This window comes from Cebus imitator, unplaced genomic scaffold, assembly GCF_001604975.1.
Source record: "Cebus imitator isolate Cc_AM_T3 unplaced genomic scaffold, Cebus_imitator-1.0 Scaffold51, whole genome shotgun sequence".
In the NCBI taxonomy this organism is placed as follows: Eukaryota; Metazoa; Chordata; class Mammalia; order Primates; family Cebidae; genus Cebus; species Cebus imitator.
Genome location: NW_016107366.1, coordinates 8,543,461 through 8,557,306, shown reverse-complemented (window position 1 = coordinate 8,557,306; position 13,846 = coordinate 8,543,461). Strand labels below are relative to the sequence as shown.

At 38.8% G+C, this 13,846-nt stretch overlaps 1 protein-coding gene across 10 annotated transcripts in view; it reads left to right on the top strand.

Annotated features, from left to right (window-relative positions):
- The window catches only part of PUM1 (pumilio RNA binding family member 1), a 106,328-nt gene that overhangs the window by 71,512 nt on the left and 20,970 nt on the right, over positions 1 to 13,846 (top strand). For all 10 annotated transcript variants that reach the window (XM_017527866.2, XM_017527867.2, XM_017527868.2 and 7 more), the window contains 2 exons: positions 2,403 to 2,569; positions 5,011 to 5,281. In XM_017527866.2, the coding sequence (XP_017383355.1) occupies positions 2,403 to 2,569; positions 5,011 to 5,281 (438 nt within the window). The remainder of the gene's footprint in view (positions 1 to 2,402; positions 2,570 to 5,010; positions 5,282 to 13,846) is intronic.

Below are 13,846 nucleotides of genomic sequence, written 5' to 3'. Positions count from 1 at the left end.
TTGGTTTGAGACAGAATTTTCCTCTTGTTGCCCAGGCTGGAGTGCAATGGGACAATCTCGGCTCACTGCAACCCCCACCTTCTGGGTTCCAGTTATTTTCCCATCTCAGCCTCCCAAGTAGCTGGAATTATGAGCGCCCGCCACCATGCCCGCCTGCTTTTTGTATTTTTAGTAGAGACGGGGTTTCTGCTAAGTTGGCTAGGCTGGTCTCAAACTCCAGGCTGGTCTGACCTAAAGTGATCCACCTACCTTGGCCTTCCAAAGTGCTGGGATTACAGGCGTGAGCCACCACGCCTTGGTCCTTTCTTTCCATTTTTGCCTGTAGACGTTTTGAACTCCTTTTGAGCAGTTGGAGGTGAACTGTTTCTTCTGAGCCAGTGATTTGATTTGTAGACTTGTGGAAGAAGATTACTTAGTCGTGACAGTGGATGATTCTTGTAGTATTTTTTTGCTGTTGACATAAATGGTTTCTGATTCAGGCAGAGTTGTCATCTGGATCATATTACCACCTCTTGGACTCTTACTTAATGATAATAAAGACAACAGGAAGATCATTCTTATTTTAACAGTTCAGTTTTGCAGGATTTTTTGTTTCTTTTAATATTTTTTATCATATTTATTGAACTTAGGCACTGTAGGCAGTGCTAGAGGTATAAAAATGAATACACACTTTTAATCAGTTTTGCCTTTGCAGTATGGTGGAACCTATTGCCTTTGGATATTTTAAAAGATCTTTTTACCTTTAGAACCATGTCATATTCCCATCTCTGCTTTGGGGAATCTCAATGTGGTACGTAATTGGCTGTCATTCAGTTCTTTTGAATCAATAATAGCCACATACTTTAAAGATTCTATTCTGAAAGGCACATCTCAATGGCTGCCAAAGCTGTGATTTACTGTCTTGATGCCACATGAAGCTAAGTTGTATATCCTTTCTCAGTTCCTTGTCATATTTGTTCCTTTTTTATATTATCTTTTTCTGTATCATATTTGAACAGAGAATAACTTTAGAAGTAAAATGGGCTCTGAAGTACTAGTTGAAAGGTTTAAGAATGTCAGCCTTTCTGGGCCAGTGATCTCTTAAGAACTTCTCTGAGAGCATCTGTTGGTTTTGCCTATACAGGCCCATCCATAGTCAGTCTATTCATAACCGAGTGTCTGCTGCTGTGTCCTCCATTGTTGATTTCTCTCCATTGACATTTGGTTTTGGTGACTGGAAATGCTTTGCAGCCGCTCTCATCTTTTATTGAGTGGATCTTGCCTTGTACCAGGAACTTTAATTTGGTCCATGTACATTTCTCTTCCTTAAACCAGGAGTCAGTGGTGGGGGAAAGCAAGGCTGCCTTCCTCTAGTTTTACAAAACCAAAGGTTAAACCCTTAACCCTTTGGTGTAATGTTCTGCCAATCTCTATATACTATGTCAATTCACTATACCAAATCTTTTCCTTTTGGAAATCAAGGTACATTGGCTTTATGTGTCCAGGGCTTACCTTGGGATGTTGGTAAGAGGAGATAGACTTAATTTCCTTAGAAGGCAGGACATAAACATGGCATGTCTGGCACCAGGTAAATTATTTTAGGCCCAGCATTTTAAGCTTTGTAGTTTGAAACACTTCAGAGAGAAATTCTGTTGCTTCAAATGCTTCAGTTTAACATGCTTCCACTTAGATCTGATGAATAATCTTTGTTACCAGTAGATGGTAGAAGATAGTTATTAGAATACTTTTGATGAAAGAATCTCATAGTTAGAATTAACTTGTATTTGAGGCATTAAGCAAATTTAAGCGTCATCAATGAATTGTTGATGCATAACCTGTGAGGCTTATAGGGTAGAGCTGGGAGGTAATGCAGATTGGCAGGGCAAATATCCCAAGATCAGGTACAGAATAATTGAGTTGGAATGATGTCAGACCACACTTGGCTCAATATTTAGAAGTAAGGGAGGAATTTACATAGCTCAGTGGAGAAGTATAAACTTCTTTATACAGGCTTGACAGTTTTTTTCCTGTACTATTTACTATCGTACCTGGGACTTATTAAGAGTCATGCTATTATATAAAGTTAGGTTCGAGAGTAGAGAACTTGACCAAGAGCTACAAAGTTGTGGCTGGGCTTTGGGTAGGAAGAAAAAAAAGGAAAGAAGAAAATGGGTTGGTGGAACATTGGGTATAGTAAGACTGTTCTGAACTCTGTAACATAAATGTATGTTTGTCTCCCCCATTTGGCAAGACCTTCTGCAGTGTTCCTGCCTCTGTGTTGTTTGTTAATTAGATTGTAATGTCTGAAAGGGCACAACACTCTCCTGTTCTGAGTAGCATCTAGTGTAGTCTGGTGCCTACAACGGTTGCCCATTATTATTAGTTGATGATGATTAGTGAAGCTGAAGCTATTTTTTAAACAGGGCCCAAGGGATGCAGACAGTGATGAAAACGACAAAGGTGAAAAGAAGAACAAGGGTACGTTTGATGGAGATAAGCTAGGAGATTTGAAGGAGGAGGGTGATGTGATGGACAAGACCAATGGTTTACCAGTGCAGAATGGGATTGATGCAGACGTCAAAGATTTTAGGTTTGTATGTTTTACACTTCTGATTTTTGAATGTGGGCTATGGGTTTTTGTTTGATTTAGTTTTACTTTGATTTTCATTTTCTTCCCCTCCTCATGTTTTCTTCTTAAGAATCCAATCGAGTGTAGGCCATGCTACAAAGATTGTAAATTAACTGGTGAGGTGGAATTTTCTAAAAACTTGTCAATGCTTGAAGCGTTGCCAAAATGGTAGATTTTGCATTTGCATAGAACTCTAGAGTTAGCAGAAAGATTCCAGAGAAGATTATTTCAGTGATTCTCAAATATTAAAATCACCTAGGATAGATGCCTTGGGACCTTTCTTAAGTTTCTCCCAAATCACTGTATTAGAGAGCTATGGTTACTAATGGAGTATGTTATATCCCTCTGGTAGTTTAGAGGGAAAAACATTTGAGAACTTGTGCATTGTCTCATGAGCTCCTTTTGAGGTAGGTGGACCAGATATCATTGTCCTCATTTTGAAGAACCGGAAATGCAGCTTAAATGATTTGTTCTTAATCATATGTCTTCTGCAGATACCTCTCATCCCACCTTTGGTCATGATTGATTTTTACAGGTTTTTGTGTTAACTTACTTTACAGAGTATTAAAATAATGTATATTTATCTTCCACAATTGGCATGTATTCTTCTTTAAAAATCTGTAAAAATCCTTGTCAAGTTATGTACAGGTAGTGAATTTTTTTTAATCCCTAGTGTGATGGTACAGGTAGAGAATTTACTTTGGAGTAATTTTAATATCAATCTAAAGCTAACGTGTGTGTGTGTGAGCATGCACACACACACACACACACACACACACACACCCTCTGCTTATTCTAATGTCTGCCAAAGTCAAAATGAAAATGTATTTGCATCATTGTTGTAGGACAAGTCTCAGTTGTTTTGTATTCCTAATATGATTATCGTTATCTTGCATTGTGTAAATAATTGCAGTCTTACAATTTTTTAAAAATTATTTTTATTATTTTTTGGAGACAGAGTCTCACTCTGTTACCCAGGCTGGAGTGCAGTGGCACGAAATCAGCTCACTGCAACCCCTACCTCCTGGGCTCAAGCAGTCTTCCCACCTCAGCCTCCCGAGTAGTTGGGACTACAGCCGCCCGCCACCATGCCGGCTAATTTTTGTATCTTTTGTTAGCGACGAGGTTTCACCATGTTGCCCAGGCTGGTCGTGAACTCCTGAGCTCAAGTGGTCTGCCTGCATTGGGTTTCCAAAGTGCTGAGATTACAGGCATGAGCTACCATGCCCAACCTGAATTACAGTCTTTGGAAGAAATTTAAGGCACAAGGTAATAAGTACTTAACTAAGGTCTTTCAGATGAGGTCAGGTGTCCCCTCTACCTTGAATGTCCAGCAGCCTGTATAGCAGTATTTTGTTGTATTTAAATGGGGGCTGGCAGTGGCGGTGGTGGTGGTGGTGGTGGTGGTGGTGAGTGTGTGTGTGTGTGTGTGTGTGTGTGTGTGTATGGGTGAGTGAAAGAAAGAGAAGGAACCAAATAATACCTTTAATATGTACTGGTTACTGGATTACAGAATTTTTGGGGGTTGGGGGTGTGGAGGTGGAGAAGGGCATTGAATGTAGCTATCGGCTACACTCTCCTGATAATATAATATAATATTATATATTAGTGTGATTTGGGATCATATAATTCTCAAGTCCTTTTATATAAGGTAGTGGTAGATCCTGGGTTACCCAGAACCTTGTGTCCCATGATAATTATCAATGATGATGACCCACCCTTTTTTTTTTTTTCTCTCAGGCATGTCCTGGTTTGGATGATAAATTACACCTTCACATTACTTTCAATTCTTAGAATTGTCTCCTTAACAGGGGCATGCAGATAATGAGCTTATCTTGTCCTACTTTGGAATTGTCTACTCCTTTTGGTTTCATAGAAGGGGACTTAGTTTTAGCGTTAGTCAGTAATACCAGTGATAAGTAAAAACTTTTTTCATTTTCTTTTTTCCCTCACAAATATGCCAGGAACATAAAACTTTTTAGAATCAGTGAGAAACCGACTTTTTCCATTGGCTCTATATTTAAAGAGTAGATATTGCTTTTTGGTGGGGCATATTTTGCTACCTGCATTTTGGAATCTGTTTTCATGGATGCCATAGACAGTGATTTTTCCACTTTATTTCAGTTTTCCTCAAACCCGGTTCCCTTGGCGACGGGGTGTAAATTATTAGCAATTAATGTGAATTTAAGGGGTGGGTTACATGGAATTGCCAGCAATAGCAGCATCAATTTAGATGATGTAACCCTGTAAGCACTGTAAAGTATCTCTGGTGGTTTTATAGAAATAGTTTTAAATACTGTTGATAATGAGCTATGCTGAGGACATTGTCCTTAAACTTGGGTTACTGTAGTATCCCTCCCCGCTGAAAATAAGGTTTAATGCCCTTTACTTTCTCTGTTTAGCCGTACCCCTGGTAATTGCCCGAACTCTGCTAATGAAGTGGATCTTCTGGGTCCAAACCAGAATGGTTCTGAGGGCTTAGCCCAGCTGACCAGCACCAATGGTGCCAAGCCTGTGGAGGATTTCTCCAACATGGAGTCCCAGAGTGTCCCCTTGGACCCCATGGAACATGTGGGCATGGAGCCTCTTCAGTTTGATTATTCAGGCACGCAGGTACCTGTGGACTCAGCAGCAGCAACTGTGGGACTTTTTGACTACAATTCTCAACAACAGGTACTGTGTGTGTCTCTGTCACCCTCTCTACTCTCCCTCCAGCCAGTACATTGTTGAAGTAATTAAGGATGGGGGGATGGGGGGAGATGGCATTGTTTCAGGCTATCCATAGCTAGTCCTTATGAACCTTTTAGTGATGTAGGTTTACAGAGTCCCCTCATGAAGCGGGTCCCTATGCTGAGGTCACTGGCAAGAGGCCACCCTGCTCTATATGTACTTCCTTTGGCTCTTCTCTCTCCTCAGCAGCTGGGGAGTGGATGAGGTAGTGCTGCCTCTTATAACACAACCTTCTTGGGTGCTAAATTAATCTCTCTGAAGATTTATGTGGTTGTGATGCTGTTGGTTTGTTTTGTTTTTAAAATAGTAAACTCTACTGTCCACCACTGTCAGGAGTATAGTGCCAGGTCATCTTATCAGTTACGCCTTACAGTTAAACAGGTTACTCCAGATAACATAGGTAAGGATTTGGTACCTTTCAAAAGTATTAGAATGTGATCACAGGAAACCACACACACAAATCATTCAACATAAAATCTACCGTGAAATTGCTTGGTTCTTTTTTTAAAAAATTCATAAGTCTGTGGAAAATTTTCTAAGTCTGCCTTCTGTTTTTGAAGACATGTAGGACTACCTTTAGGGTTACCTGATCTCTGTGTTTATTTATTTATTTTTTTAAAGGAAGGTCAGCTGTCTGAACTAGAAAAGAGGGGCAGTTAGTTTTCCAATCTTGTTAAGTATAAGTTCTCCCTTGTGGCAGAAGCAGTTTGATTGACTGTGAATTTCGGTTACTCTTTAGTAGTTTTGTAATAGATCGTTAATACAGACTTCTAGGTTTGAAAGGTTAGCATCTCATTTTAAAGTTTAGAAAGTCTATGTAGGGAAATTAGCTTATGATCTTTGGAGATTAGTTGTGCCATGTTGTACATTTAGTTATTGTCATAAATAGTTGATACTAAAATGAATTTTGGTTGATAGACAGCTAAAGTAAAAAGTTAACCATAAGAACTTTTCCAAAAGAAATCTCTTTAATTTAAGTCTCCTGTGTGGTTTATGAACAAGAAATACCTTTAAGGGATTGTGTGAATGTACATATTCATATAAGGTTAAATTAACAAATCTTTTTTTCAGAGAGAGTAAACTAAAAGTGAACACTCTTCTCCTTAGGTATGCCCGCCTCCGCATATGAATTGACTTTCTGTGCTTTCTCTTCTTCTTTATGGCCATTTTTGGGTGTTTGCGTCAATTCCCAGTGTAGTACAATCTAACCATTTCCGTGTTTTTAAAGAAGAGTTTGTCTCAAATTTCTTATGAACAAAAATATGGTTCTCTTTCATTTAACCGTTCTTTACTTCATAATCAGAGTTGAGATCCTTTTTTTGTTTGTTTTCAAAATAATTTTACCAGTTTTTGGAGGCTGAACAATTATTAGAACTTGAACAGAAATGTACTTTTGTGTACCCACAAGTAGTTAGCATGATTACATCATAGCTACCACTTGTTAAAAAACGTAAAACCAAGGGTGTCCTCACCATATATCTCAGCAGTTTTTGAAAGAAAACATTATTTTGAAAGTTAATCTCTTGTTGGATTCAGGTTTCCTATGCATGTTTTGGTTGCTGCAGAGGCATTTTTACACAGACATAGTACTGTCATGATGTGAGTGTTGTTTTATCTCATGGGCCATAATTCTTTTCTGAGTAGATTGTTTTATACATTCTTGTACCGGCTGTCTTAATAGCATACTTGGGAACCACTGGCCTAAGCCTCTTAGCATCTTTAAGATCGTCAGTCTCTCAGTGTTACTGTAATGAGAGCCAGTAGTTGTTAAGAAGGAAGGATTTCTTTTCTTTTGGAAATTGGTGTTTGTTTCTTACATTTTATCCTTAACCTTTTGGTTTTCATTACGTTTTATTCCACTTTTCATTTCTAATTTAAATCCTCTTCATTTGTCAAGGTTCAATACTGTCACCTTTCTTTCTTAATAACCAAACCAGAAATCTGTCATGTCTGCCTCCCTTGAACTCCATAGCGTTTTGTGTTTCCTTTAAGAGAAGGTCTTGTGTTGTGATTACTTGTCTAATAGTCCTTGCCAGATTGTAAACTCCTTGAGGGCAAAGACCAAACCTTATCCCATTTCCTCTGCATTGCTTTAACAGAAGAAGATTTCAGGGGACTTTCCCCCATCCCTATTATAGTATCTTAGTGCATCCTCTGTAATATGCTTCCCAAAATTAAAATTTGAAGCTAGCCTTTCAGAAGGTCTGGAGGCTACTCTTTGAGAGCCACCATGTTTTCCAATATGCGTGTCCTTTGGATCCAGCTTATGCCTTATATACAGATAACTATACTTTATAATATCCAGGAAAGTTACTGCTTGGATCAGAACTTAATCTATCCAGGCTCACTCTGTGGCCATCTGATCAGAAACCATGGTCCCTCTTATGAGAAAAATGTACATAATTCTCTGGTACTCAGTTTTGCAGGTAACTTCAGGGAAACCACAGATCTGTGTTTTACAGATACAGCCTTCTGTTCATATCTTTTGTTCATTGTAGCTAAGCATATCTTTCATGAATAGAGTAAAATTCCCTTTCCTCCTCTCGAGTTGCTCTCAGGTTAGTCATTGTGACTCATGTTGTCATTTAAATAGTGCATGGAAGTACTCAATGACAAGGGATGCAACCATTTATGCCCATGTCCTTGGAACCCTACAACTATGGAGAGTGTACTCTGGCATCAGGAAGGGAAGGACTTGTGGAGGAGGTGGTTTTTTAGCTGTGCCTTGAAAAACTTATTTATAGAGGAAGAAAATGAGAATTCTAGTGCAGGAAATGGTAAAACAGGTATGTGTTCAGTAGATAATGTATAAGTAGTCAGTCTGGTTGGTGGTTTAGGTTGAAGAAAAATAGCTAGAGAGGTTGAAGGGACAGTGTTGTGAGTCTTACACTGTGCTGCCTATAGGCAGAGAGAAGACACTGAGAGGAGGAAGGACTTAATTATCATAGTTTAGTTTTTTGTGTTTAGTGAGTTTAGCAGCAGTTTGAGACGTTCTATTAGTATTCAGTTAACTGTTGACTGTTGTGTCCTTCTAGGAACCTTGGGTTCTGAATGAAACGGTAGTGGAACATTTGGGGAACTAAGTGCTAAATCGGTGGGTTCTGAATCCTCTCAGACAAGGGGAGGGCTCAATGAAGACAAAAGTTGCATGCAACTGACTTGAAGGACAGGTGGAATGCATTTTGTTGCAGGTGAGAGCAGAGGTATGGAGCTGGAAGTGACTGTGGTGTGGTCCTGGGCTGAGGAGAGTAGAAGCTGAGTGTAGAAGAGGACAAGAAGGTGCCTTTGGCAATTGAGTCCAGGTCCTGGAGGCCCTGGGAACCAGGTGGAAGTCTTTCTTGGACAGTACTGATGATTGTGAGGGTTGAACCAGAGTTCTAGTGCAGCACATATTTTTCTGCACATTCTGTTCTTTTTATCTTGGCTTTTTAAAATAAGCAATAAAGGTGATCATTTTTCTTGGTTTAGGGTTGTTTGCTACAAATGGTAGGTTTGCTTTATTTGTGACTTTTTAGGAAAGGATTCTGGTTTGGAGATTGACAAAAGAATTCCCCCTTTTGTTCTATTTCTTTTCAATCTGGGCTTTGATTTGGTATAATATGCTGGTTTCCTCAAACTTATTATCAGCTTATAGTGAGAAACATGACATGGAGCAGCCTGCAAATAGGGGAAAGGTACTTTTCATTTGGTTCCTTGCAAACTTAGTTCTTGTTAGCTGTGACACTTGAGGTTTTGAATAGTCAGTTACTTGTCTGGTCACTGTTAATCACTCTGAATTTAACCCTTCTAAGGTTTACGTATAAGAGCAGGAGTTCCTAATTCTTTTTTGTTTTTGTGTATGCCGAGAACTTCTTTAATAGGTGAACTGTGTGAACTATTTCTCAAAATTATGTTTAGAATGTATAAAGTAGAATTACAAAGGAAACCAGTGGTATAAAAATAGCTGTCATATTTGAAAACAAACTTAATTATATATTTACATATTTATCATATGATGCATGAAATAGAAGTAGTGTACTAGCTGTCATAATGAGCGTAAACTATTTTGAGATACTTGCAACAACTGTAAAGTAACATGAAAATATATGTGATTTCTGTGATAATGTCACAGATGTATTGCTAAAGTTCACGTAGTTTGTTGTCTACAGTCATAATTGAAGAATATCCTAAATTTCAGGTAGATATGCATGAAGATAAAGTTGCAGTATTACCCACCCAAGTACAAAGATCTTGGGTTGAGAACCTCTGAGTTAGAGCGTTTTACCAGCTCGAAGTGATCGTTGTTATTTCTACAGTGTTCTTTGTCTCACATTCACTTCATTGTCTTCTTAATCTTGAGGAACAGCTGTGAGCAGTTCATGCACAATGTGTTCATACCATTTTGTACTGTGATGTTGGAGCAGTATTTTTTACAAAATGTTATACAGTTGGCTGTTTGTTTCCTTAAATGCAGTGTAGAAACTTATTACTAGGTTTTATTACAAATGTGGCACAAACCAAAGCCAGGATTATATCAGTGTAGAATTAATCATACTGTTGATGTTCTTTATTTAGAATTCAGTTAATCTACAAATCGCCTAATGTAGCATATTTTACAAAATTGGATACTATTATACTAAAACTCTCATCTGTTAAGCATGAATTTTAACAAAGATGCAATAGATGGGAGTGGAAGTCAGCATGTGTTGTTAAAAGTGTGGTGGTGTGATTAGATGTCATTTTTGTGAGACCAAGTGTGTATATAGTTTTAATGTAGGTATTTAGTGTTCTCAACCTGCTCTTTAATTTGCAAATGATAATTCTGTCAAGTGTCATGTGAATAGTAACTGAAAAAAAGAGTGACTAGTAATTGATCAGTTGAAGCTCACCTCTATTATTTGACTTTGTTCAAATTTTACTTATGGTAAAGTTTTTCACAAAAGGTATTGCTGTACTTAGTGGAGGGATGTGTTTTGTTTTTCCTTAGGACCTTAGAAATCATTTATTTTGGAATCAGACTCTTCATCTGCCAAAGAAATGCACAGATGATGAAGATTATATATGTTTTTTTTTTTTTTTTAGTTTAACAGCATGATTTAGTTTGTGTGCATTTACCAAAAATCATTGTAATCATTAGTCGATCATTGCAGTAGTTCAAATAACCTGGAAACTGGGCTTTGATCTAGAAGCTTCAAACAGTAGCAAGATTTCACAGAGTTCATATGCTGAGGAATGACTCCAAAATAAACCTTTTTCTTAACATTTTATAATCCCATCGATACAGTGCTTTTAATGTTTTGAAGGGATTTTCTCTGGGTATCCTGAAAATACCCCATGAGGTGGGGAAGCTATTTTATTTTTACACATAAGAGGCCGGGCATGGTGGCTCATGCCTGTAATTTCAGCACTTTGGGAGGCAGAGACGGGCAGATAGCCCAAGGTCAGGACATCAGCCTGGCCAATGTGGTGAAACCCCATCTCTGGTAAAAATACAAAAATTAGCAGGTGTGGTGGCGCATGCCTGTAATCCTAATCCCAGCTATTCTAGAGGCTGGGAGAATCACTTGAACCTGGAAGGCGGAGGTTGCAGTGAGTCAAGATTGCACCACTGCACTCCAGCCTCGGTGACAGAGCGAGATTCTGTCTCAAAAAAAACAAAAACACACAACAACTCAGTGAAATTTAGGGACATCTGGTACAAGCTATGCAAGTAGCTGTTATTTTGGTTTCTAGCTTCAGACTGTTTCCTTTGGACCTTGTACTAGAAATGCAGAGCCTTTTAATAGGCAGAGTTGTCTCATCTTCAAATTCCACTGTATTCATAGCTTTTTCTGAAAGTAGCATAATACAGAAAGTACTCATCCATAAAAACATAAATTGTTTTCTTTCTTCTCTGTTATCTTTGTGACCCACTGATAGCAGGTGGTGGTCCTGGTGCAGTGAGATATTACCTTCTCCCCCCCCCCCCCCTTTTGAGAAGGAGTTTTGCTCTTGTTTCCCAGGCTGGAGTGCAATGGTGCGATCTTGGCTCACCTCAGCCTCTGCCTCCTGGGTTCAAGTGCTTCTCCTCCCTCAGCCTCCTGAGTAGCTGGGATTACAGGCATACGCTGTCATGCCTAGCTAATTTTGTATTTTAACTAGAGATGGGGTTTCTCCATGTTGATCAGGCTGGTCTCGAACTCCTGACCTCAGGTGATCCTCCTGCCTCAGCCACCCAAAGTGCTGGGATTACAGGTGTGAGCCACTGCGCCTGGCGATTTTGACTCTTAATACAGACTAGGAGGAGTCCTGCCCTCAGCTTTTGATCTGCTTGAGTTGCCTGGCTCTGGGAAGGAACTGTGAACGGTGACGCTCAGAAGGGGCTGAGTCTGTTGGGGGTGCTCTCCCCATTCATCAGAAAGCTCATTACTGTTACACATAAAGCACTCTTATAAGTGCTTTACATGTGTTAATTTTAATCCCCACAGCAGCCTTCGGTGTTACATGTATCTTTATTGTCATATTAGAGAGAAGAGGATAATGAGGCACAGAGAGATTAAATGATTTGCCAGAGGTTACATAGCAAGTCAGTGGTTAGCCAAGATAGAAACCAAGGCTGTCTGGCTCCAGAGTCAGTGCTCTTAACCCCTGTCTACTATATATATAGCCTCAAACTGGTTAAAAAAAAAAAAAGAGGGCTGGCAGTACACTTTACTGTGGCGGGGTTGGGGGAGTAGTCTTTTGCATTTTCTAACTCTTTATTTAGACATTCCTCCTCCAGATTCAGAAAACCCCATAATTTTTTATGTCAGCAGCTGCTATTGATAACAACAGTAATAATAGCAGTAGCTATCTTTTATAAGATGCCAACTGCATGTCAGTACATGTCAGTCACTGTGTTGGGTGTTTTTGGCTGCCTGGATTCCTTTCTGGAATAAGAACCATATAGAGTGTTTTTTATATAGTAAGTGACGGAGAAAGGAGGCAAACCAGCTTGTTTGTCTACTTCCCAAATTATGCCTTCAGTATTTATTAGGAACCTTGATATGCTTGAAGTAGATGATACATTTTCCCCTGCATTCAGACTCTTGAACAACTTGTAAAATCTACCCAAGTGAATTATAATCAACAGCATCACATTTATCATTATACTGACCTTTAAATAAACATTCCCCCCAACTCTCACAGTATTTTGTTTCTCAGTTATGGGATATTCGCTTGCTTTGTGGAAAATGTGAAAATGTTAGCAGAGCTCAGTGCTTTGCCCAGCAGATGGCATTTGTGCAAGTTTTTCAGGATCCTTTGGAATCTGTCACTTGCCAATTACCCAATTTGTTTTGAATACTCTGTATTTCCAGTTAATATTGCACCATTTACATAAAGAGAATGCGCTAAAATTGCTGTAATCTTTTCTGTAATCAAATCTGTCTGGTGTACATGTATAATTTACTTTTGTTAAATTGTTTACTGCAAAATGGTCTCAAGAAAATCCTTTTCTATTCACCATAATTACGAAGATATTAATCAGCTCTCAAACATAGGCTATATGGGGGCCTCTTGTAAGGCTTGTATGCTTTTCGTTAAAAGTAGTAGTTCCTGCTTTCAAAATGTGGTAATATGATGGTGAAAACCATAAGCTAATGTTATATGGAATAATTACTTTTATGGTATTCCCACATACCATGTATTTCCATGTATATTTACAAATATAGTACCCATACATATGACTTACATGTAATATTAAAAAAAAATATATGGCCAGGTGTGGTGGCTCACGCCTGTAATTCCAGCCTTTTGGGAGGCCAAAGTGGATCATTTGAGCCTAGGAGTTCCAAACCAGTCTGAGCAACATAGGCTTCATCTATACAAAAGTTAAAAAAAAAAAATAGCCAGGTATGGTGGGATGTGCCTGTAGTCTCAGCTACTTGGAGGATGAGGCAGGAGGATTGCTTGAGCCCAGGAGTTTGAGGCTATAGTGAGCCATGATCATGTCACTGCATTCAAGCCTCGGTGACAGAGTAAGACTCCTGACTCTTGAAACAAACAAGCAAACAAAAAAAAATACAAAGTAAGGTTAAGTCAGGTGGAATGGCAGCGGTTAATAAGTCAAGATACCCTTAAGAATTGTGTTCTGAACATACTGTCATCATTTCCCCAGTTCCATGTCACAGGCACCTGCCTAATACTAGGTGCTCAAAAATGTTTGTTGAATGAAATGAATTATTTCGTTTGTAGTAGGGCAAAGAAGGGTGGAGAGGAGAAGCTAACACAAGCAGTGTCTGATATGTTAAATGTTGCAAAAGGTTTCAGGTCAGAAAAATTTCAGAAGCTTGTTGAAGACACAGTACATATTTAGTGGAACTATGAGGTATTTTACAATATATCCCATAGTTATATTGTGAAGAAGGACTGCCCTTCTTGAGTGGACTGCCTCCTGTTGGAGGGAGTACTGTGTGAGACACATCTTTAGTAAAACAGACATGTGAAACCAACTTTGCAGAAATCACAAGCACACTGGCTTTTTTTTTTTTTTTTTTTTTTTTTTTTTTT